We start from the raw sequence: 17,777 nt of genomic DNA, 5'->3' as shown, positions 1-17,777 counted from the left end.
AAGAGGAAAAATATAAAAAACAGAGCTTAAGGTTGTACAGAGTACAAGCAGCAAAAATCCACAGGATTTTTGAGTAAAACATCTGGACTGACATGTACTCGTACCTCCCCCTGGACTGGTGAGCGTCAGAGGTGGGTGCGTCTCCATGCTCTTGTGCAGTGTGGCCACAGCCAGAAGCTTCCTCTTGTGAATGCAGAGTTTGGTGACATCTTCATCTGCTTTCACATCCTCCGCCGTCCTCTGCTTGACGGCTGCCCCTGGGTCGAAGTTGAACACCTGAGGAAAAAGATAGATAAATTCACAGCTGCCCATGCAAGTGTTTTTTAACTTTTGGTCAAACAGGTGATGCTCCTACAAGAATTAAATGTTGCATGAATAATAAGCAGCTGAGGAGAAATGCATTTAATGTGGGCTCACATGGAAATTTTTAAAAACAATATCTATTTCATAGTGAAAGTAGGAGCAAGAGAGAAGAAAGACAAGGGACAGTAAAATTGCCTTAGGTTCAATTTTGTTTTTAAAACCATGACTACATCAACACATAAATATCCTTAAAAAGGGACAGTTCAAGCCCAAATCATTTTTATTTAAATAAAAAATCTTTACAGCCAATATCTCCAAAACTCTGTAACTCACACCAAAACTATTTGGATGGATAAACAGCACCCGTAGCCAGAGAAAAAAATATGTAATTTTGATTTTCACAATCTTTAATGATATAAGAAGATACTGTTTAAATGATCCATTTGGATGATTAAAATACATGAGGAAAGATGGAAACAGTTGAAATTTGCAGATAAATGTAAGAGACAGAGGTGATCCTGTGCACCTTAGAGTCACATCCCATCATTTTTATATGGGCAGAACATCTCAGAATGAATTAGAAAAGAATCAAATCTTCATTAGGACTACAACTAGCGATTATGTTTATTGTCAATTAATCTGTCGATCAATTTATGATTACTTAATTGGCTGTTAAATCTGTTAAATATCAGAAAATGGTGACAAATGTTGATCAGCATTTCCCAAGTGATGTCCTCAAATATCTTGTTTTGTCCACAACCCATATATATATTACCCATATAAAATACTCAGTTTACTCTGTCAGAGAGGAGTAAAGAAACCGAAAAATATTCACATTTAAGATGCTGAAATCAGAGAATTTTGACACTTTTCATAAATAAAACAATCAAAAAGAAGCTCAAATCAAACAATTTTTACATTTTCATTTTAAAAGATTGGGCAATTGACTGTTTTCTTAAAAAAAACGTCAAAATAGTTGGTAATTAATTTAATATCTGACAACTAATCAATTAATGGACTAATTGTTGCACCTCTAATCTTAGTTTACACTTTAGTGTTACAGAATGTGGAACATATGTAGGGAACAACAGGGTCAAATCAATAACTGTTTCAAACCATGACATTTTTGTTATCATTTTCTGCTGAGAGGAGACAATTTAAGGGGGACGTGGAAAAACGGAGTGAGGAGAATGTTTTGGTTTGAGGGGTTTACATCTGCTTTATCTAAACATAAATAATAAAGTGGAGAAGTCAACATTTTCCCAGGCGAGACGACATCAGCCTGTTCCGACAGACATGGTGTGTTGGGGACAAATTTAGCTTCAAGAAGGATAATCGGTCGGATTACCGCATGTAATGTGATACAGTGGACGCCTCGCAACACCCCGACATTTGTAGTTCGGTCCTTCACAGAGATCAGCGGGAGGAAGTGGTCAGCTTGAATTCATTCCATGCAGGCTGAGCATATGGAACGGGAGTGGAGAGGTGGATTATGCTGCAGGAGCTTTCTCTGGACAGTTTTATACAGTTTTCCATCATGAAAACTGGCCACAATTGTAACTGACATTGATTCAAGCTGACCGCAGCCACCGTACTCCGTGAAGGACAAACATACAAACTTTTTAAAGCTACCTTTCAAGCTGACAGGGGTGACTTTTTGATAATCAAAAGACCATCTCAACAAAAACAAAAGCATCACTTTAGCAATAGCCTGTCAGAAGTTGTTTTCACCTTGGTTTGACTGGTGTGGCACAGTTTCCTCCTCACAGACATTGTTTACTTCCTCCCTCCATCCCTTTCCCCCCTTCCTCACCGCAGTAACGAATGTCAAAACAAGTAATGTGTCCTATATTGAGGCCAGGGCACGTCAAGAACTGATTGTCTGCTCTGAATTAAAATATCATGTACTCTGAAGAGCTATTTAGCAAACACTCATTCTCAGTGACTTGCAGCAAATCTGTGAGAAGTGGGAAAAGTTCCTGAGTCACAACATCTGCTCCAGACGCCAGTCAATTTTTATAAGCAATTAACAAATGGAACAAACTGTCAAATAGCATTTAATTATTGTAAAAGTAATCAAACGTTTAAAATTAATTAGCCTTAAAATTGTATGAGGCTTATGGAATGTCAAGTGATTTTTTTCCTACTTGTGTTCACTTAATACTTAAAGGGATTATTTGAAGTGGGGTTGTGTGAGGTATTTATCTACAGTAAGTGTATTACCTCCTGCTGTGGTCAGGGCATTTTAAAAGTAAAACTTATTAAACTTATTACCTAAAAAAAGGCCCATCTAATAGAAAACTCAATATCAGTTCAAGTGAACTATATTTACAATATAGTCTGCTTTCTGACAGTTATATAAGCCCTATATTGCTTGCTCCAAACAAACCAAATTCCCTTTGGCAAAATCAGTAATTTTACTTCACAGATCACGGGAGTTGCTGGTCTACTGCTGCGATGATCTGTTAGTTTGGTCTGTTTTTGTGTGACTTAGGTGAATCTCTAATGATTTCTTTAAAACTCAGAAGTAACACATTGACACAAACGAAGTAACAGATCATGGCAACACTAGACCGGCAACTCCTGTTTTTTGCAAGTTAAGTTTGGTTTGGTTGGTTCCAAAGTTATTGGAAAAGTCTGCCTGATGGCAAGGTGAAGTAGTAGAAATATAGTGTACACAAAGTTCTCATGAAGTCAAAATCAATGTGTTTTTATTACATATGCTTTAGTCTATACGTCACTAATACACCAGTATGTGGCCCGAAATTTACAGTAAAATAGTTTTCTATGTATTCTCAGGTATTTTTGATGATATTTCATAGTTTGAAACTGTGGATGACTCATCCAGTACTCAGGGGCGTAAATAGATTTTCATTCAATAAAACACTTTCACACTTACAATGCAGCGGAGCACAGAAGAGAAAATATATCCATTTACCGTAACGCTCCACAAGAGGGGAGTGTTACTGGGGTTATCACTGTACAAAGGCACAACTCCATAACTTTATTCACTGATTTGAGTGAAACTGGATCATATTTTAGGGAGGAAATATTTTATTTTCTCCTCTGATGTCCTCCAACAGCTAAGCTGCTCGGTACTTAAGCCTATTCCCTGTTGGCGAACTGGCCTCTGTTGGTCTTGGAGGCAGCGTTCAGTCCTGGTCCAGACATGTTCACTCTGAGCGTGGAAAGAGTCAGATAACAAGACTGCGCTATGTCCTAGCATTACATGCATGGATCCCCATAGTGGCGCAGTTGGGGGGCAAAGTGCAACTGTCTTCTGTAAACTAGGGATGTGAGAAATTAGTCAACGACAAGATTAAACACTGCCACCTTCGCTTCTCGACACCAGAAATACTAGTCAGTTAAAGTATTTATCAATATTTTATTCATGTACAATACCAGATTACTGTTGCCGCTAAGCTGTTATGCAGCTGCCTGCCACTAATCGGGGCCACATGCCCATCAGATGGCAGCACATCTCCCCAACCTTGTAGGTTCATGTGCAATGTTCCTATTGCACAGCACAAAATGTCACATCTTTCAGCAGCATTAAAAATACGATTTGTCGATTGTAGACTGACAGGCAGCTTCAAATGGCTCTTAACACACGTATTATTTTTTTTTTGACAGTGTTTAACATTATCTATTAATAAAGTGTTCTCAATTTGAACTGCTTTCCCAGTGTTTTCTTACTGTTAGACTAGTCTACATTAAAAAGACCATGGAGTCGACAGGGAAATCAGTTCTCAGGAACATCCCTACTGTAAACGCCAACCAATGTCAGCAACAAGTGCCTCCCTGCTTTTTTCAGAAGCAGCACATAAGCAATAAGCTGGCCGTTACATAGGAACTTTAAACTAATATAGATTTTTTTTAGGTGGTTAAAATACGTTTTGCTGCTGCCCTTGTCCGCAGCAGCACATCACTCGGCTTCCGTGCTGCTTCTCCAAGCTTGGGAACTGAGTGGGTAATTTACCTCATACAACCCCACTTCAAAACATCTGAACTACCCCTTTAATAGATCAATCGATCATATGGGACTGATTGAAATTCAATGATACAATGAGTGGTCAAAAAACCCTGGACAATAAAGAAGGCATTGGCTTTCACTTCTCCTGAAACTATGAGGAAATGTGCTATAGAGAAATAAATAAATCTTGAATTGTTTCACTTCATTTCAACATGCGTCTCCAAACAGCAGGGACGGGATCAGACACACGATTCCTCAAACTAAACCAAAATCCTGTTTGATGTCATCTGCTGCCACACGCTTGAGATGACAAGTGCTTCACTTCCTTTCCTTTTTATTCACTTCTTACCTCATAGTCATCAGCTGACAAATACAGCTTGTTATAAAAACAATAATCACAAGCACCACCTGCTAATACAAGGATTGATGAACAATTTGAAATCCCTTGTTTAGCTGTAATTTTTTTTTCAGCATTTTCATTTGTAGATTGGGACTTCCATCTTCACCTTCAGTTAAGAGGCAGCTGTAAAAAATCTCTGCCCGACTGCTGCGGTTTAAACCAATCAGGACAAAAAATTACCTTGTGGAGGATGAGTGGGCACTCCAGGCCGCATTTGCAGGTTCCATCTGTCAGCAGGTAGGTCTTCACCTGCTCCAAGCTGGACAGCAACGAGCCACTGGGACTGCACACAGAAAACAACAACGTTAGGAGAGGAGACCACAAACACCCTTTCTATAATATTTCATGCTGCAGCACTCATTTGCATTGTTTGAAACAGGTTTTTTGCATATAATTTAATATTTTTGGACTAAAGCTCCTGAAAAACAATCGTATATTCTGCATTTAACTGCGTGGTTTTATGCTGAAAATATTATAAAGGTACAGATCTCCCACTGCAAATTTATTCCTGACTCAGAAGAAGAAAAGAAACCACTGCTCACTGAAATGCTACACTGACAGACACACAAATGATTTTTTAGGTGGGTTAGCAGCTCCTTGAGGCAGGTTCTGCTACAGGTTTTACAGGCTTGCAACCATGAAATCAAACAGCAAAATCCTTCCACTCCGCAATGCTACACCAACGTGGGATTCTTATATCCATGTGATTAAAAACAATTTAAAAAGTGCATATGGGGAAGGAGGAGCCTGGATCATATTGGCATTTATAGCAATTATTTTTAATTATCAATTAATAAGCCGATAATTTTCATGATTAATTGTTTATAAAATGTTTTTTAAGAAAGTGAAAAAAACAATTTACTTGAGCCCAAAACTGTCCTTTTGCCCAACACCAACACAACCGTATAAAAGACATGTCTGTCTTTGACTCAGTGTTTTATTTATTATTTTTTAGTGTTTTCATTTTGTCACAGGTACTGACACAAGGTTTATCATTTTTACTGACATTTATTGATGCTCTGTGCACTTTCATTTTTTACAACTTTGCGCCATTTTGACTGAGTTTGAGCTCCAAACAGACTTTGCTTCTTTGTGGAATACAAATGACAAATTCTAAAATAAAGCATATTTTGTTAAAGAGTTTTTGTAATCCTGATCTTTTGTGGTAAGGTTACTTAGAGCACTAAGAAGAGAGTGAGGTTTTATTCTCATGTAACAATGTGCCTTTGCTTTTTTGAATATAATTCACTAAAAATCATTTTTGTGTGATTTTAACTTGCTCCTACAACTGCAAAAAAAGCCAAAAAACATTGCAACAAGCATCACATTTTTTAAGAAAAGTTGAAATCAGGCATTTAAGGTCACAACAATCCAAGTAAAACCCACAAAATCCTGGAGGGACTGTGTAATTACATGCATTAACTCTTCCTCAAGGCAAAAACTACCGCAAGCAAGCATGAAAACTGTGAACTTGACATTTTGTTTCTAAGCAGGCTGTTTCCATCAACCTTTTCTAATGCAAGTCTTAAAACACACATAAAAATATGTTGATGGACACATGGCTAATAAAGGCAGCAAAATCGAGGACTAAAAGTAAACATTAGGCACATGATCAGATGTCACAGCTGCAGTAAAGCACTTTTAACACATGAGAAATGAGAGGGAGTTTTGTGCCTGAAGAAGTTAAGGAAATCCTAAAAATACTATCAAACTTATACACTGATAAATTTACAAAACAACCAGCGGCTGAATCATCGGTCAAAGCTGCCATTAAAGTATCTCCTGTAAGGATCTCCAGTCGCACATCTCTGAAGCAGATGCACACTTTCAATGTAAAAGAACATGAGCAAATACAAGCGTGCAGTGACAGTATCAGGCCACGGTCACAGAAGTAGACAGGATTCTTTCCAACACCCAAAATAAACCTGACACCAGCCAACTGCTTTAGTTCATTGTGGCTGGTAAATACACGTGCCGGTGTTCAAATGCCGGGAAGGACACCAACTTCCAGTCTAAGTGACACGATGACTGGTGAAGGATCCAAGTCATTAGTCCAAGTCCCTGTTGAACGAGCTGAGCGGATTTTTTAAAAATAACAAATGGCTTTAAGAAGTGGTTTCTTAAAGGGGGCGATGGGTGTAATTTGCCAGTCACATTCAAAATCTACAAGAATTCAGTTATTTTCTCATTCAAGCAAAATGTGGGCAGTAGGTTACCTGTGTCAGGGGATTGTTACCAGAAACCTCCCAGAGTAGAATTTTACAGCTAATACACTGCAGCTTCAAAAGAGCAGCAGAGGGAATAACCATGACTCCATACAGAAGGAAGAAGTAACATCATCAAAAAGTCACCATGCTTCTGTTCACCTGCTGCAGAGCCAATTAATTAGAGAAACTCCCATCATGTGTGGACAGTAAACAACCCCATTGGGTGCTCTTTGATTCTGAAGGACTGACACCAAGAGATCAGATATTAATGATATGATTTCTGCAATTTAAATCGTCTACATTTGGCCATGTTATGCACTACAGATCTGAGGCTGACATCTCTCATTCCCCAGAATGTGGAAAGGGCTGCAACCAACAATTACTATTATGTGTTGATTGTTTTTTTGATTAACTGATAGGTTGTTTGTCCATAGAATGTCAAAAAATGGTGAAAATGTCAAATAGTGTCTCCCAAAGTCCAAGGTTGGGTCCTAAAATGTCATGTTTTTTCATGATTTGTTGTGCACAACCCAAAGATAATCAGTTTATTGTCAGAGAAAAGTAAGAAAGACAGAAAATATTTACATTTGAGAAGCTGAAACAAGAGAATTTGGATATTTTTTCTTAAAAAAAAAAAGACTCAAATGTTTAATTGATCATCAAAGTAGTTGATGATTAATTTCACTAGTTTCACTGTTGATCATGTGAGTGGGATGGCACAGGAAGAAAAGTTAATGAGCAGTTGGGATGGGAATCATAACAACAATAGGTCAGTTTTTGTATAAACATATGCAGCACTATGAATAAACTATTTTCTTTGTTTGTAACATAATCATAGCTGTTCTAGTGTTTTTTTACACATCCCTTGTCTGCCCTGGTAGCTGGCTGGTTGCAGCCGCCTGACCAGTGCATGTCGTGCGTAGTCTGTGGACTGACGGGAATGGCAGGAATGGGACAAGCTGGGAGTCATTCTTCCGGGATTAAAATGGGACGGGAGTATTTTTGTGGGAGTTTTATGCAATAGATGTGCACTCAGCATCTAACTTTGCTGCCTTCTTGGCCAGGTCATCATTCAAAAAGACAGTCCATTTCAACCTTACCTGGTTAAATAGAGGATTAATAAATAAAAATATTGTTGTTTGCAAACTGTTGCAACATTTTAGAAATCTACTGGGATCTTCAGGGTTAATGAATAAGGCAGAGTGTAATGTGTGTACGAAGCGTGTGTGTTTGAGATAGTGAGGGAGAGTGAGTAGCAGAATTATGGTGCTGCTAGCTGAGCAGAGGAAAAGGTTATCAGTAAGTTGTCAGTGTGGTAGTGAATGTACAGTGTAGGGGGTTAGCCTCAAAGAAAGCTGAGCAGGAAAGGCCAACAATAGCAGTACCTTTGTGCCTACACTGTCAGCTCCGGTGCGATCATCTCTTTCAGAAGCTTTGTATTCCAGCCTTTGAACTGAAGTGTCTTTTTGGTGGCAAAATAAATCCATAATGATAAATCCAACACTGAATGTCTTCTGTGATGATTTATCCATTTTTCCATGTTGAAAACAGTTGTTGTTTTTGTTGGCCATCCACTGGCAACCTCATGATGCCTTGTTTTGAGTCTGTCGTCCAATCAGAGGATGTGTTCCTGACTTGTCGTGTGTGACAGCTCTGATTTCAAACACATTGTGCAACGGAGTAACATGTGATTGACACTACAAATAACTGAATATGTAGGGTCACTCACTCTCCAGGACCAACAATGTTACTTGTAAAAGTTCACATTAACCAATGGGAGCAGACTGGCTGACCTGTACAACTCTCACTGAACGGATGGATGGATGGATGGATTCTACAGTGTGGTGATTGGCTGATTACATTGCCATTTTTTAAGGGTGATTTTTGTTATTTTATTTTCCTAATTTAGTGCCGTTCAGAGGGACAACTTGTAGAACCGTATTGTTTTCACATCTAATGCGGTAAATGAAGAATTTATTTCAACCACTCCAGAGTTGGTGATTGCTTGAACAGTGAAACGTCTGACTGGTTATTGGTGAGTTTTATTTTGCTTTTGTCTGATGAGTATAAATGAAGTCGGTTTTACAATGAGTTTAAGAGGTGATTAAAGCTCATCTTGGTTCAGTAAAAGAGAGAAACTTGAATTCAGAGCATGATCAGTTGTATTCTTCTGCCTAATAAGGAAGATAAGTGTGACAGTATTCCCCTTTTGACGTTTGTTGTTTTTTTTTTTTACTGACTGGTGGTGGCTGCTGGTATGTGATAAAACTTAAATTTTGAGCCTTCATTATTTCGATTCTGGCATCTAGCAACATGAGAAGAGACTGTTTCAGCTCTACTATGTGGCTTAATATTCTGAGTTTGCTTACGGTTTTTCATTTGTTTTGCCTCCAGTTAGCACTGTGACATAATCATGTCAGTCCAGAAAGGTGTATTCAGATACTGTATTACCATTTTTCGTCAAAATACATAAAAAAAAAGACCAAAAAGTTGTCCAGTTTCCCAATTTTCTGTCAAAACCTTACAGTCTCAACAAGTGCCCACAACTGGTCAAAATATTAGAAGTGAACCCATTAATCATTTATTTTTCAAGCAGAAATCATAAAAATTCTGATTCCAGCTTTTTTACTGTGACAATTTGCTGCTTTTTTGTGTCATATCATGCTAAGTTAAATTTATTTGGTTGTCTGGCAGACAGAAAAAGCAATTTGAAGGCATCCCCATATGCTCTAGAAAGGGCCTTTTTCCCACTTTTTGGACATTGATAATGAAACGAATTATCAATAGTAGCCATACACAATATGGTAACCTATTAATCAAAGTGAATACAGTGCCATGCTCAACTGGTCGTCCTTTATTCAACCTCAGTTTTTTCTTCTTCTTTGAGGAATTTTTCTTACCTTATGTATACGACCCCGCCACTGTGCTCCGCCTTACGCTGCCAGCCAATGGGGACCTGGACAGGGACGGCCTGCCTCTCATCTCCCGCCTCACAGTCCTTTCCGCCATTCATTGCTCCACTGGTTTTACGCTCGACACCTCAGAGGTATATTTATCAGACATCAACCAGTGTCTTCGCAATGCATGTCATGTTCGTCTTCCAAAGCCGTGGTGGAGGAGGTGGTGGGAGGGTTTGCGGAGACGGGTAAGAGCTACAGGATTATGCTTGAACGGGGGGACTCTGCTCTCAGGTGGAGCTGATGGGGTGGTGGGTGGGTGGGTGGTCGGGTAGGGTGAGGCGAGCTCACAGCAGACCCTACCCTTTGAGCTGCTTCATGGCTATGGCGCTGAATGGTGCATGGACTTCCATTACAGCATCTTGTCATTCAGAGCCATTCGACTCAGGAAGATGCTCGCTGAAGAAGTGAAATCAGAAGTTGGTGCGCGCTGTGCTTTCACAGGAAAGTCTTTTATTATTAATCCTTTACCATTTGTCTTTTGCCGCCCAGGATACAGTCCCTCAGTCGGACAAGTTGAGTGTTTTCAACATATTGGTTCCCAAACACAGTTGGGTAGTGGTATTCCCATGGTTCCTGTGTGGACAGAACAGAGAGAATGGACATAAATTAATGGTCAATGCAATCTATTTTCATTGCATGAGTAAAAGTCTCTAATTTAATCTGCTCTGGGAATGTAAGGCATAATTGGTATAAAAGCCCCTTCAATTTTTGTCACCAGTGTTTTCATTTACAACAAATTAGTTCCATTGTCTTATTAAAAGGCAAAATGCAAAATTATTGTAAGAAAGCTTTTTAAAAAATGTTTTACTACAATAACTGAATTTATCACAATCATCATGAGTAGAGTTGATCAACAGAATTAGTCAAATGAGAAAAGGATTGGCAAATTCAATAATTCAATCAAGAATGACATTACTGAAGTTAAATTACAATATGGCCAAGTGGCAAAGCAGGAGCCGCAGTTTTTAAAAAACAGAAAAATGTGTGAGAAAACACTATTATAATGACCTCCATGCTGCTTTCTCATGTTTACCAACCCCATTTATGATCTCAAACAGGTTTACACATTCTGCATATACACAATATTGGATTTCCGCTGTGTTTCGACTTATTTTGGGCAACACCCAACACCGATAGATGTGCATTTTTTTTTTCCACGTAATTGCAGGGAGCATCAAGTCTGTCCTGTAATTAAATTAACATGTTATTAAGCCTAAAATATTCCAAAATAAGAAAACTACTGCTGACAGTTTTTTTTTCTGTAGACACTCAAGTCACATGCCCATAATTAAGGTGTCATCTTTTTGGCAGAAATGTTCATTTCAGGCAGATACTGATGTGCCACTTTAAAGCCTTTATCGGTCGATTCCGATGACCGTACTAATATTATCATGCGTCCCTAGCTTCTACTATTTTGAGTGCCATGGAGTGCTTTTTGGCAATGTTTTACAATATACTAAAAGATCAGGACCAGAGCAGGTTTTATATAGCCAACACTGATCAATTTAATCTCTCCAAGTACTGATCTTGCAGATCAGCTCAGGGTGTCACTGCGTACGATACTGAAAAGGCTTCTTATCTCATTGTACAAAGCTACTGTTTTAAAATGAAACTTCTTATAAGCAATTAAGCCATCATAATTGTGTCATGAAAAAATATTGCATCATTAATAATAATGCAGTGGATAGACAACAAAATCCATGAAATTTTTACACATTAATATGTGCCGCTTTCCTCTCATCTCAAAGCCCTTCAAAGCTGGTAAATCGAGCTGAATTCAGTATGTGAGTGATGGAGCTCCATGCAAAGCCTCCTCTCTCAGCCGCCGGTGCTGCTGACTCATAACTGCCCTGTGAGCTGCTGAGACCGAACCCAGTGACACCACCACAGAGGAAAAGAGGTAAAGGAGGGTAGCGCTACCCGTGGCACAATAAAAAATGAAGCAGCAGCTAAACGTATGCTGTTTATCTGGAAATACACAGCAGCAACAGTCTCCCCTCATCATCTCAGGAGAGGTGCGTTGCATCCTATCAGAGAAACAACCACATCGTTACAATCTCATTTCCCTGAACTCCCTGTTTGGAAAATGCAGAGGTAATAGAGAAAATATAAGTTCTATTGTTGTGTTCACATTCGAGGGAAATATTAATTATTTTTCCAACAAGAGTTCCTGTTTGAGGATGTTTCCAGCTGTAACAAGTGTTGAACCTCCATTTTTTAAGGTTTCTGTCGTTCACTTTCCTTCAAAATGCTCGTGACAAGGAGTAATGTGCAGCAAAAGTCCTGGACCAGATTCAAACCAAAGACATTTTGATTTAAAATTACATAGGTGCCTTAGCCAAAATGTTTTCATCTTAACCTTTAGGAAAGTAACACCCTTTAAATCTGCCACTTTGCTGACGTGAAAGCACAAATTTAAATCTCAGCTTCTGGCCCTGATCTCTCCCCACCATTTCCTGACTTCTCAAGAACGACCACGTCCAAATTACACGAGGTACCTGCTAATCTGTAAAACCTTTCGCTGCAGGCTGATCTTCTTTAAGATTACTTTTTGGCCTTTTCGCATTTATTGTTCACTGTAACAAGAAGGAGACAGACAGACAGGGAGAAAGGACAGAGAAGAGCACAGAGGGGGTCGAACTCAGGACATTGCAGGGACATAAAAAAAACAAATGCAGTGTGAATTTAATTATTACAGCACTGGAAACATCCTAAGGTGCATTTTTAAGGGCATTTTTAGCTGTGCATTAACAGGTTGCAGCATAGTTTTGGTACCACACACATGATCTGCTGTAGCTAAACCTTGATTGAAGTCTGACTCCTATACAGAATAGCTACATCTCAGAGCTATGGCAGCTACAGATAACCCACGTGCAGGACACAGGAACTGTGATTTGTCAGCTTTAGTTGCTTGCTTTTTCTCCTATAAATCAATTATGCCAGTACACAATTTCAATATCAAAAAGAAAACTGATCGAAATGAGCTTCCAATTTCTGCAATTGAGTTGGAAAGGCAGAATCAGCAATTCTTATGTTTTTTGTTTTTTTTTCCCAAAACAACACTTCAAAGAAGACACCATTATAACAAAGATTGAACATATCATTTGGTTATCATGATGTGTCTGGGGGCTTAAAATGGCTCTAAATACATGCAACATTTTTGCAGACAATGTTTAACCTTATCGATTAATACATTGTGCTGAATTTTGACTTGTTTTCTGGTTGTTTTCTTACTTTTAGGCTAGTCTAAATTAAATAGCACAAAATCACATCGCCATTGCAATATCAGTCAAAAATAATCACAATTTTTCCAAGACTGTTCAGCCCTAAAAACTACTATTAATAGCAAATCCAAATCAATCCAAAGCAATCCAAATGCATCAAGTTTGATGAGTGCATATCACTATCACACAATGCAACGCAGGAATGGATCATGTACGAGTTTGTGCCCAAGCAGTATAACAGCATTTAGAGGAGATATAGTAATTTCAGACATTCTGAAATTACTGCTGTAATAAAAAAGAAGTGAAATGTAGTCAATTACTGTGCAGTGCTGACCGCGATTCCAGTACTTCTGTAGCATTTTGGTGCCAAAGCCTGAAGATACCTGTGACTCTAGAGGTGATAGACAGCCATAAACCTGATTTAGAAATGATCCTGAATTTAATCCTGAAATAAAATGTCCTCTGTGTGTTGTTGTAATTACTGTTTTGCCATCACAACTGATTTCAGGGAAGAATGCCCTCAATAAATGACAAGGAGAGTCTGACAATGTCACTGCAGAGTCACCGATGTCTGTGATTTGACTGCACATTTCACACATTTGTCACACATTTTGTGGCACCTTGGGAAGGTAAATCTGACCTATTTGAAAAAGTCAAAGTTGAAAAGTCAAAACAATCAACAAAAATTCATATGATCTTTCCTCACAAATAAATAGTGGAAACATTTTTTGTGAAAGAAAAGAACAAGTTTTGGCACAAAACCGCCTTGCGTGTGATGGGAATTCTACACAGTCTGGACTCAATCCAGCTGCTAACTTCATACAAGCAGTATGGAACAAGAAGAGGACTCCGGGAAAAAGTTAATATAGAAAAAGACATAAATACAAGAGACTTCCAGCAATGCGGTCTCAGAAAAAAGAGAAAGAAAAAAAATGTTTTAGATAAGAATTCGCATCAAAATGACAAGTGGAACCACAGCCAAAGGTTGAGTAACTGAATTTGCGGTCCATTAAGGATGGCAGCTTATGTAAATGAAAATGTTCTATCCCTGTGTCCAAATTTTAAAGAATATGATCCGACAAAGTAGCTTGTGTGCATTTCATTACATGGGTCAAGAAGCAGTTTTCTTTCTCTTGTGTTCTTGTATCATTAAAATGGTCCATATTATGATATTTTGGTATTGTAAAGCTAATTAAAGCATCCTAAAAGCTCTTCTCGTGATTATGGGAGCTTTATGTCTGGTCACGATGGTTTATCCAACCCACGATCACTTCTAACTGCCCTGACTCATCCTGACCAGGACAAGTAAACATTTTTTATCTACTAGCTGGTGCAGCAGCTGGTAAACTTTACCCACCAACTTATGATTCAGATGAAGATGACTGTGGGAAATCACAACGGTTTTCCAGCTATTGCATCATTACTAAATTTTCACAAACCACAAGTCTTAATTCTTTGCTGAAAGAAAAATTAATAAAGCTAATTAGAAGTGATAAGACCAACAAAAATTAAGGGAACGCAATCTCAGTTGTTGACTCTGAATGTCTCAATGTGATTTAAGGTCTGGTTCATTTGTCACACACTCAACATGGGGATGATACATGCAGATTTGGGATGGGCATATGATGACTTCCACTGTGAAAAATTGTTATGGACGATGATATTGTGGTTGTGCACCACATCTTCCTAATATGTTTGTGTTCAGCGCCTCTGAAGCATTCAACAAATTCATCCAGCTGAGGAAACATTAGTGCAAATAACAGCACAATTAAATGAACATATAGAGCTGCAACAATTAATAAACTAATTGACTATTAAATTAATCAGCAACTACTGTGATTATCGATTAATCATTTTGAGTCATTTTTTAAAGAAAAACGGTCCAAATTCTGGGCAAATCAGGGGGTTTTTTTCACTTGCGTGGATGTGCAAGTGGGTCAGAAATCCGAAGTCAATTTTTACTTTCCCCATACAAATTATTTATTTTATTAGCAGTTATCAAATAAAAAGAAAGACTGAAGTTAACTGTCATGTTTAATCTAGGGCTGCAACTTCTATAAAATGTTTAACATATTAAGGCTTTTAATCTCTTCCTTTCTTGTAGCTACTATTCATTTTTTGGAATCTGGCTTGTCTTTCTTTCACTATCCTGTTTCCCGTTTTCCAAGAGCATTCAACACATTGTTCATCCACAGTTGAGTATATAGAGCAATCAGTCCCTTTTCTTTTTTCAGGGTTTGACTTGAGTCACTGACATTCCAAAGGACATGATGCCATTTAAAATTGCTGAGAGATTTTCAATATAAATCTTGGTGAAATGATTTCAGCGTGTGAATCAGTGCTTTTTGAAAAGTTTCAGCACATTTTAACAATACCACGATGATACTCAGTAATCCTGATTATTTTGGTAATTAAATCTGAAACTTTCATATTGATTTATCTCAACTAGGCAGTCCTCCATGGCATGTTTATGGTCTAATAATACCACATCTGAGCGCTTGGTGCATTTAAATGGCAGATTTTTAGAGACACACTTGTCATGGGTTCCTTAAAAATGCATTTATAGCTAATTGAACTGGGTCTGTTAAGTGATGTCAAATAACAGAATAGGTAGAAATTCAGGTTACCTGCAAAAAGCATGTAGAGCATGTTTGCAAAGCATGATAAAAAAGAAGGCGTAAGAACACAAACTGTGTAACATCATAATGGTAAAGCACCATGTCCTGGTCTCTTTACCCTGAACCAATAGTAACTAGCTAGATTATGTACACTGATTCTCAACCTAGCATATGAAGAGATGGTTCACCTCAAAATTAAGTTTGTTTTAGAGTTTTTTTTAGAAATATCAGCCATAGAGATGTCTGTCTTCTTTAGAATATTAGGGGACTAGATGGCACTTGGTTTGTGGTGCTCAAGGCTTCGTAGGTGGCCCCCTGTGGCGGCCAAATTTTAATCAACATACTGCGAGCCTTCGCCAACAAAACAATAAGAAGCTCTCACACCGCTGTGCTCTAACCACGTCAACCGGCTTACCTGCAAGAGCATTCCCCCGAAAAGCAAATCTCCATATGAACATGTTTACAAGAAAAAAAACAAGAATGGCTCCATCATGTAAATAACTGCCTGGGGAAATAGGCTTCAATCCTTGGTTTCGCAGTTTGATGTTCAAGTAGAATGTATTATTTTTTTCTTGTACGTGGCTAGCACTGTCAGCTCCAGCATGATCGCTTCTTTCATACCTGTGATGCTTTCACTCTTCTATTTGATCGGCCAGTGCCAAGCAGGTACAACTAGAAGGTCAGCACCGACCCTGAACTTTAAGTGACAGAACAACATTTGCAGTATGGCCTAAAATTTAGGCTATATCACGGTACAATTAGCAGTGCGGACCATAACAGTATATATCACAGTATATTTGTCTTTCTTAAAATCTATATCTAAATGCTTCTGAAGGGTTTTAGCATTGGTATGGAAACTGCATAGCAGCTATTACTGTAATCTCATTACTAGGGCATATTTCACATAGGACAGAGGTATTTTAAGAACATTTTTATGTGCAAAACTGGAATAATAATATCAGTTATTACCACCCTTTGTAACCACTGCCATCCAACATAATTTGTAGATGATCTTTTTCTGTTTGTTGTCTCATACACACTTTTCTGTCAAGCAAATTGAGGGCTCTACTAGTCAGCACAGTACAATGGAATAGACAATTTTCATACAGTATGGCAAATTCATACAACTGTACTTTATATACTGTTTATACCATCCACCTCTAGCGACAACCACTTCTTACACCTAGTGCTGCCAACCCACTGTCCCTCTGCCTTTCCCCCTCAATGAAATGCCCGGAGGTTGCGAGTTACTGCATGGTCGTGAGAAAAGACCTTTACAGTTCACAAACATCTTGATTTCTTTGCACTGGCCTTTTAGTTCAACATCCTACAATATGCTAGTGTATACACTAAAGTCTGCTAAAGTCTGGGTTTACTAAGCCTACTCATATTCCTTACATGATCCTTACAGAAGAGCCAGAAACACAAAATGCAGACTATGGAAAAAACAAAACAAAATGCCAACACACATTTAGGGGTGAATGGAAGCAGGAGTTTAAAGGAACAATATATAACAATTGCGTGTCTAAAAACGTCTTGATATGAAAATGGCTTCAAAGACGAAAAAAAAGTCTTGCCATAGTTGTGCCACCACGGAGACAGAGGACAGAATAAGCGAGGATGTTCCAATGGACAGAGACTAAATAAACCTGCATGTGAGGCCAATACACCTGACAGCAGGTAATAACACATCATCAAATCAATGAGGAGAGGTTTTATGTGGAAATTTACACTTATAATTTGAAATGCAGTCAAACAGGATGAAGGCAACATAAGCACGAAGTGTATTTTCTTTGGTTTGGATAACAGCAGACAAACTGAACAACTCTGACAGGCCTGGACCTCGTAAATAGTGTTCGTATCTCCTAAATCACTCGTACACACCACTTCAAGGGAAAGTTCACCCAAACATGAAAATTCAGTCATTATCTAGTAACGCTCATGGCAATTGAAGGTCGGGTTTTGTTTTTTTGTCCATAAAACACTACCGGAGTTTCACAGAAAAACAGTGTTGCAGAATCTCCCAAACAACTTAAGTGAATGGTAACCAGTTTTCTGTTGTAATCCTAGTCTCCGAAAGCACCAACACACC

At 38.4% G+C, this 17,777-nt stretch overlaps 1 protein-coding gene across 2 annotated transcripts in view; it reads right to left on the bottom strand.

Moving 5' to 3' along the window:
• mbd5 (methyl-CpG binding domain protein 5) overlaps nt 1-17,777 on the bottom strand; it is a 34,776-nt gene that overhangs the window by 15,363 nt on the left and 1,636 nt on the right. For both annotated transcript variants that reach the window (XM_084713838.1, XM_084713837.1), the window contains exons 2-4: nt 9,784-10,416; nt 4,857-4,959; nt 105-276 (exon numbers count right to left, since the gene is read on the bottom strand). In XM_084713838.1, the coding sequence (XP_084569964.1) occupies nt 105-276; nt 4,857-4,959; nt 9,784-9,896 (388 nt within the window). In that variant the 5' untranslated portion in view covers nt 9,897-10,416. The remainder of the gene's footprint in view (nt 1-104; nt 277-4,856; nt 4,960-9,783; nt 10,417-17,777) is intronic.

Source organism: Lutjanus erythropterus, chromosome 24, assembly GCF_056507025.1.
Source record: "Lutjanus erythropterus isolate fLutEry1 chromosome 24, fLutEry1.hap2, whole genome shotgun sequence".
Taxonomy (NCBI): Eukaryota; Metazoa; Chordata; class Actinopteri; order Lutjaniformes; family Lutjanidae; genus Lutjanus; species Lutjanus erythropterus.
The sequence above is the reverse complement of the archived record's forward strand: the minus strand, read 5'-3'. Positions and strand labels throughout refer to the sequence as shown.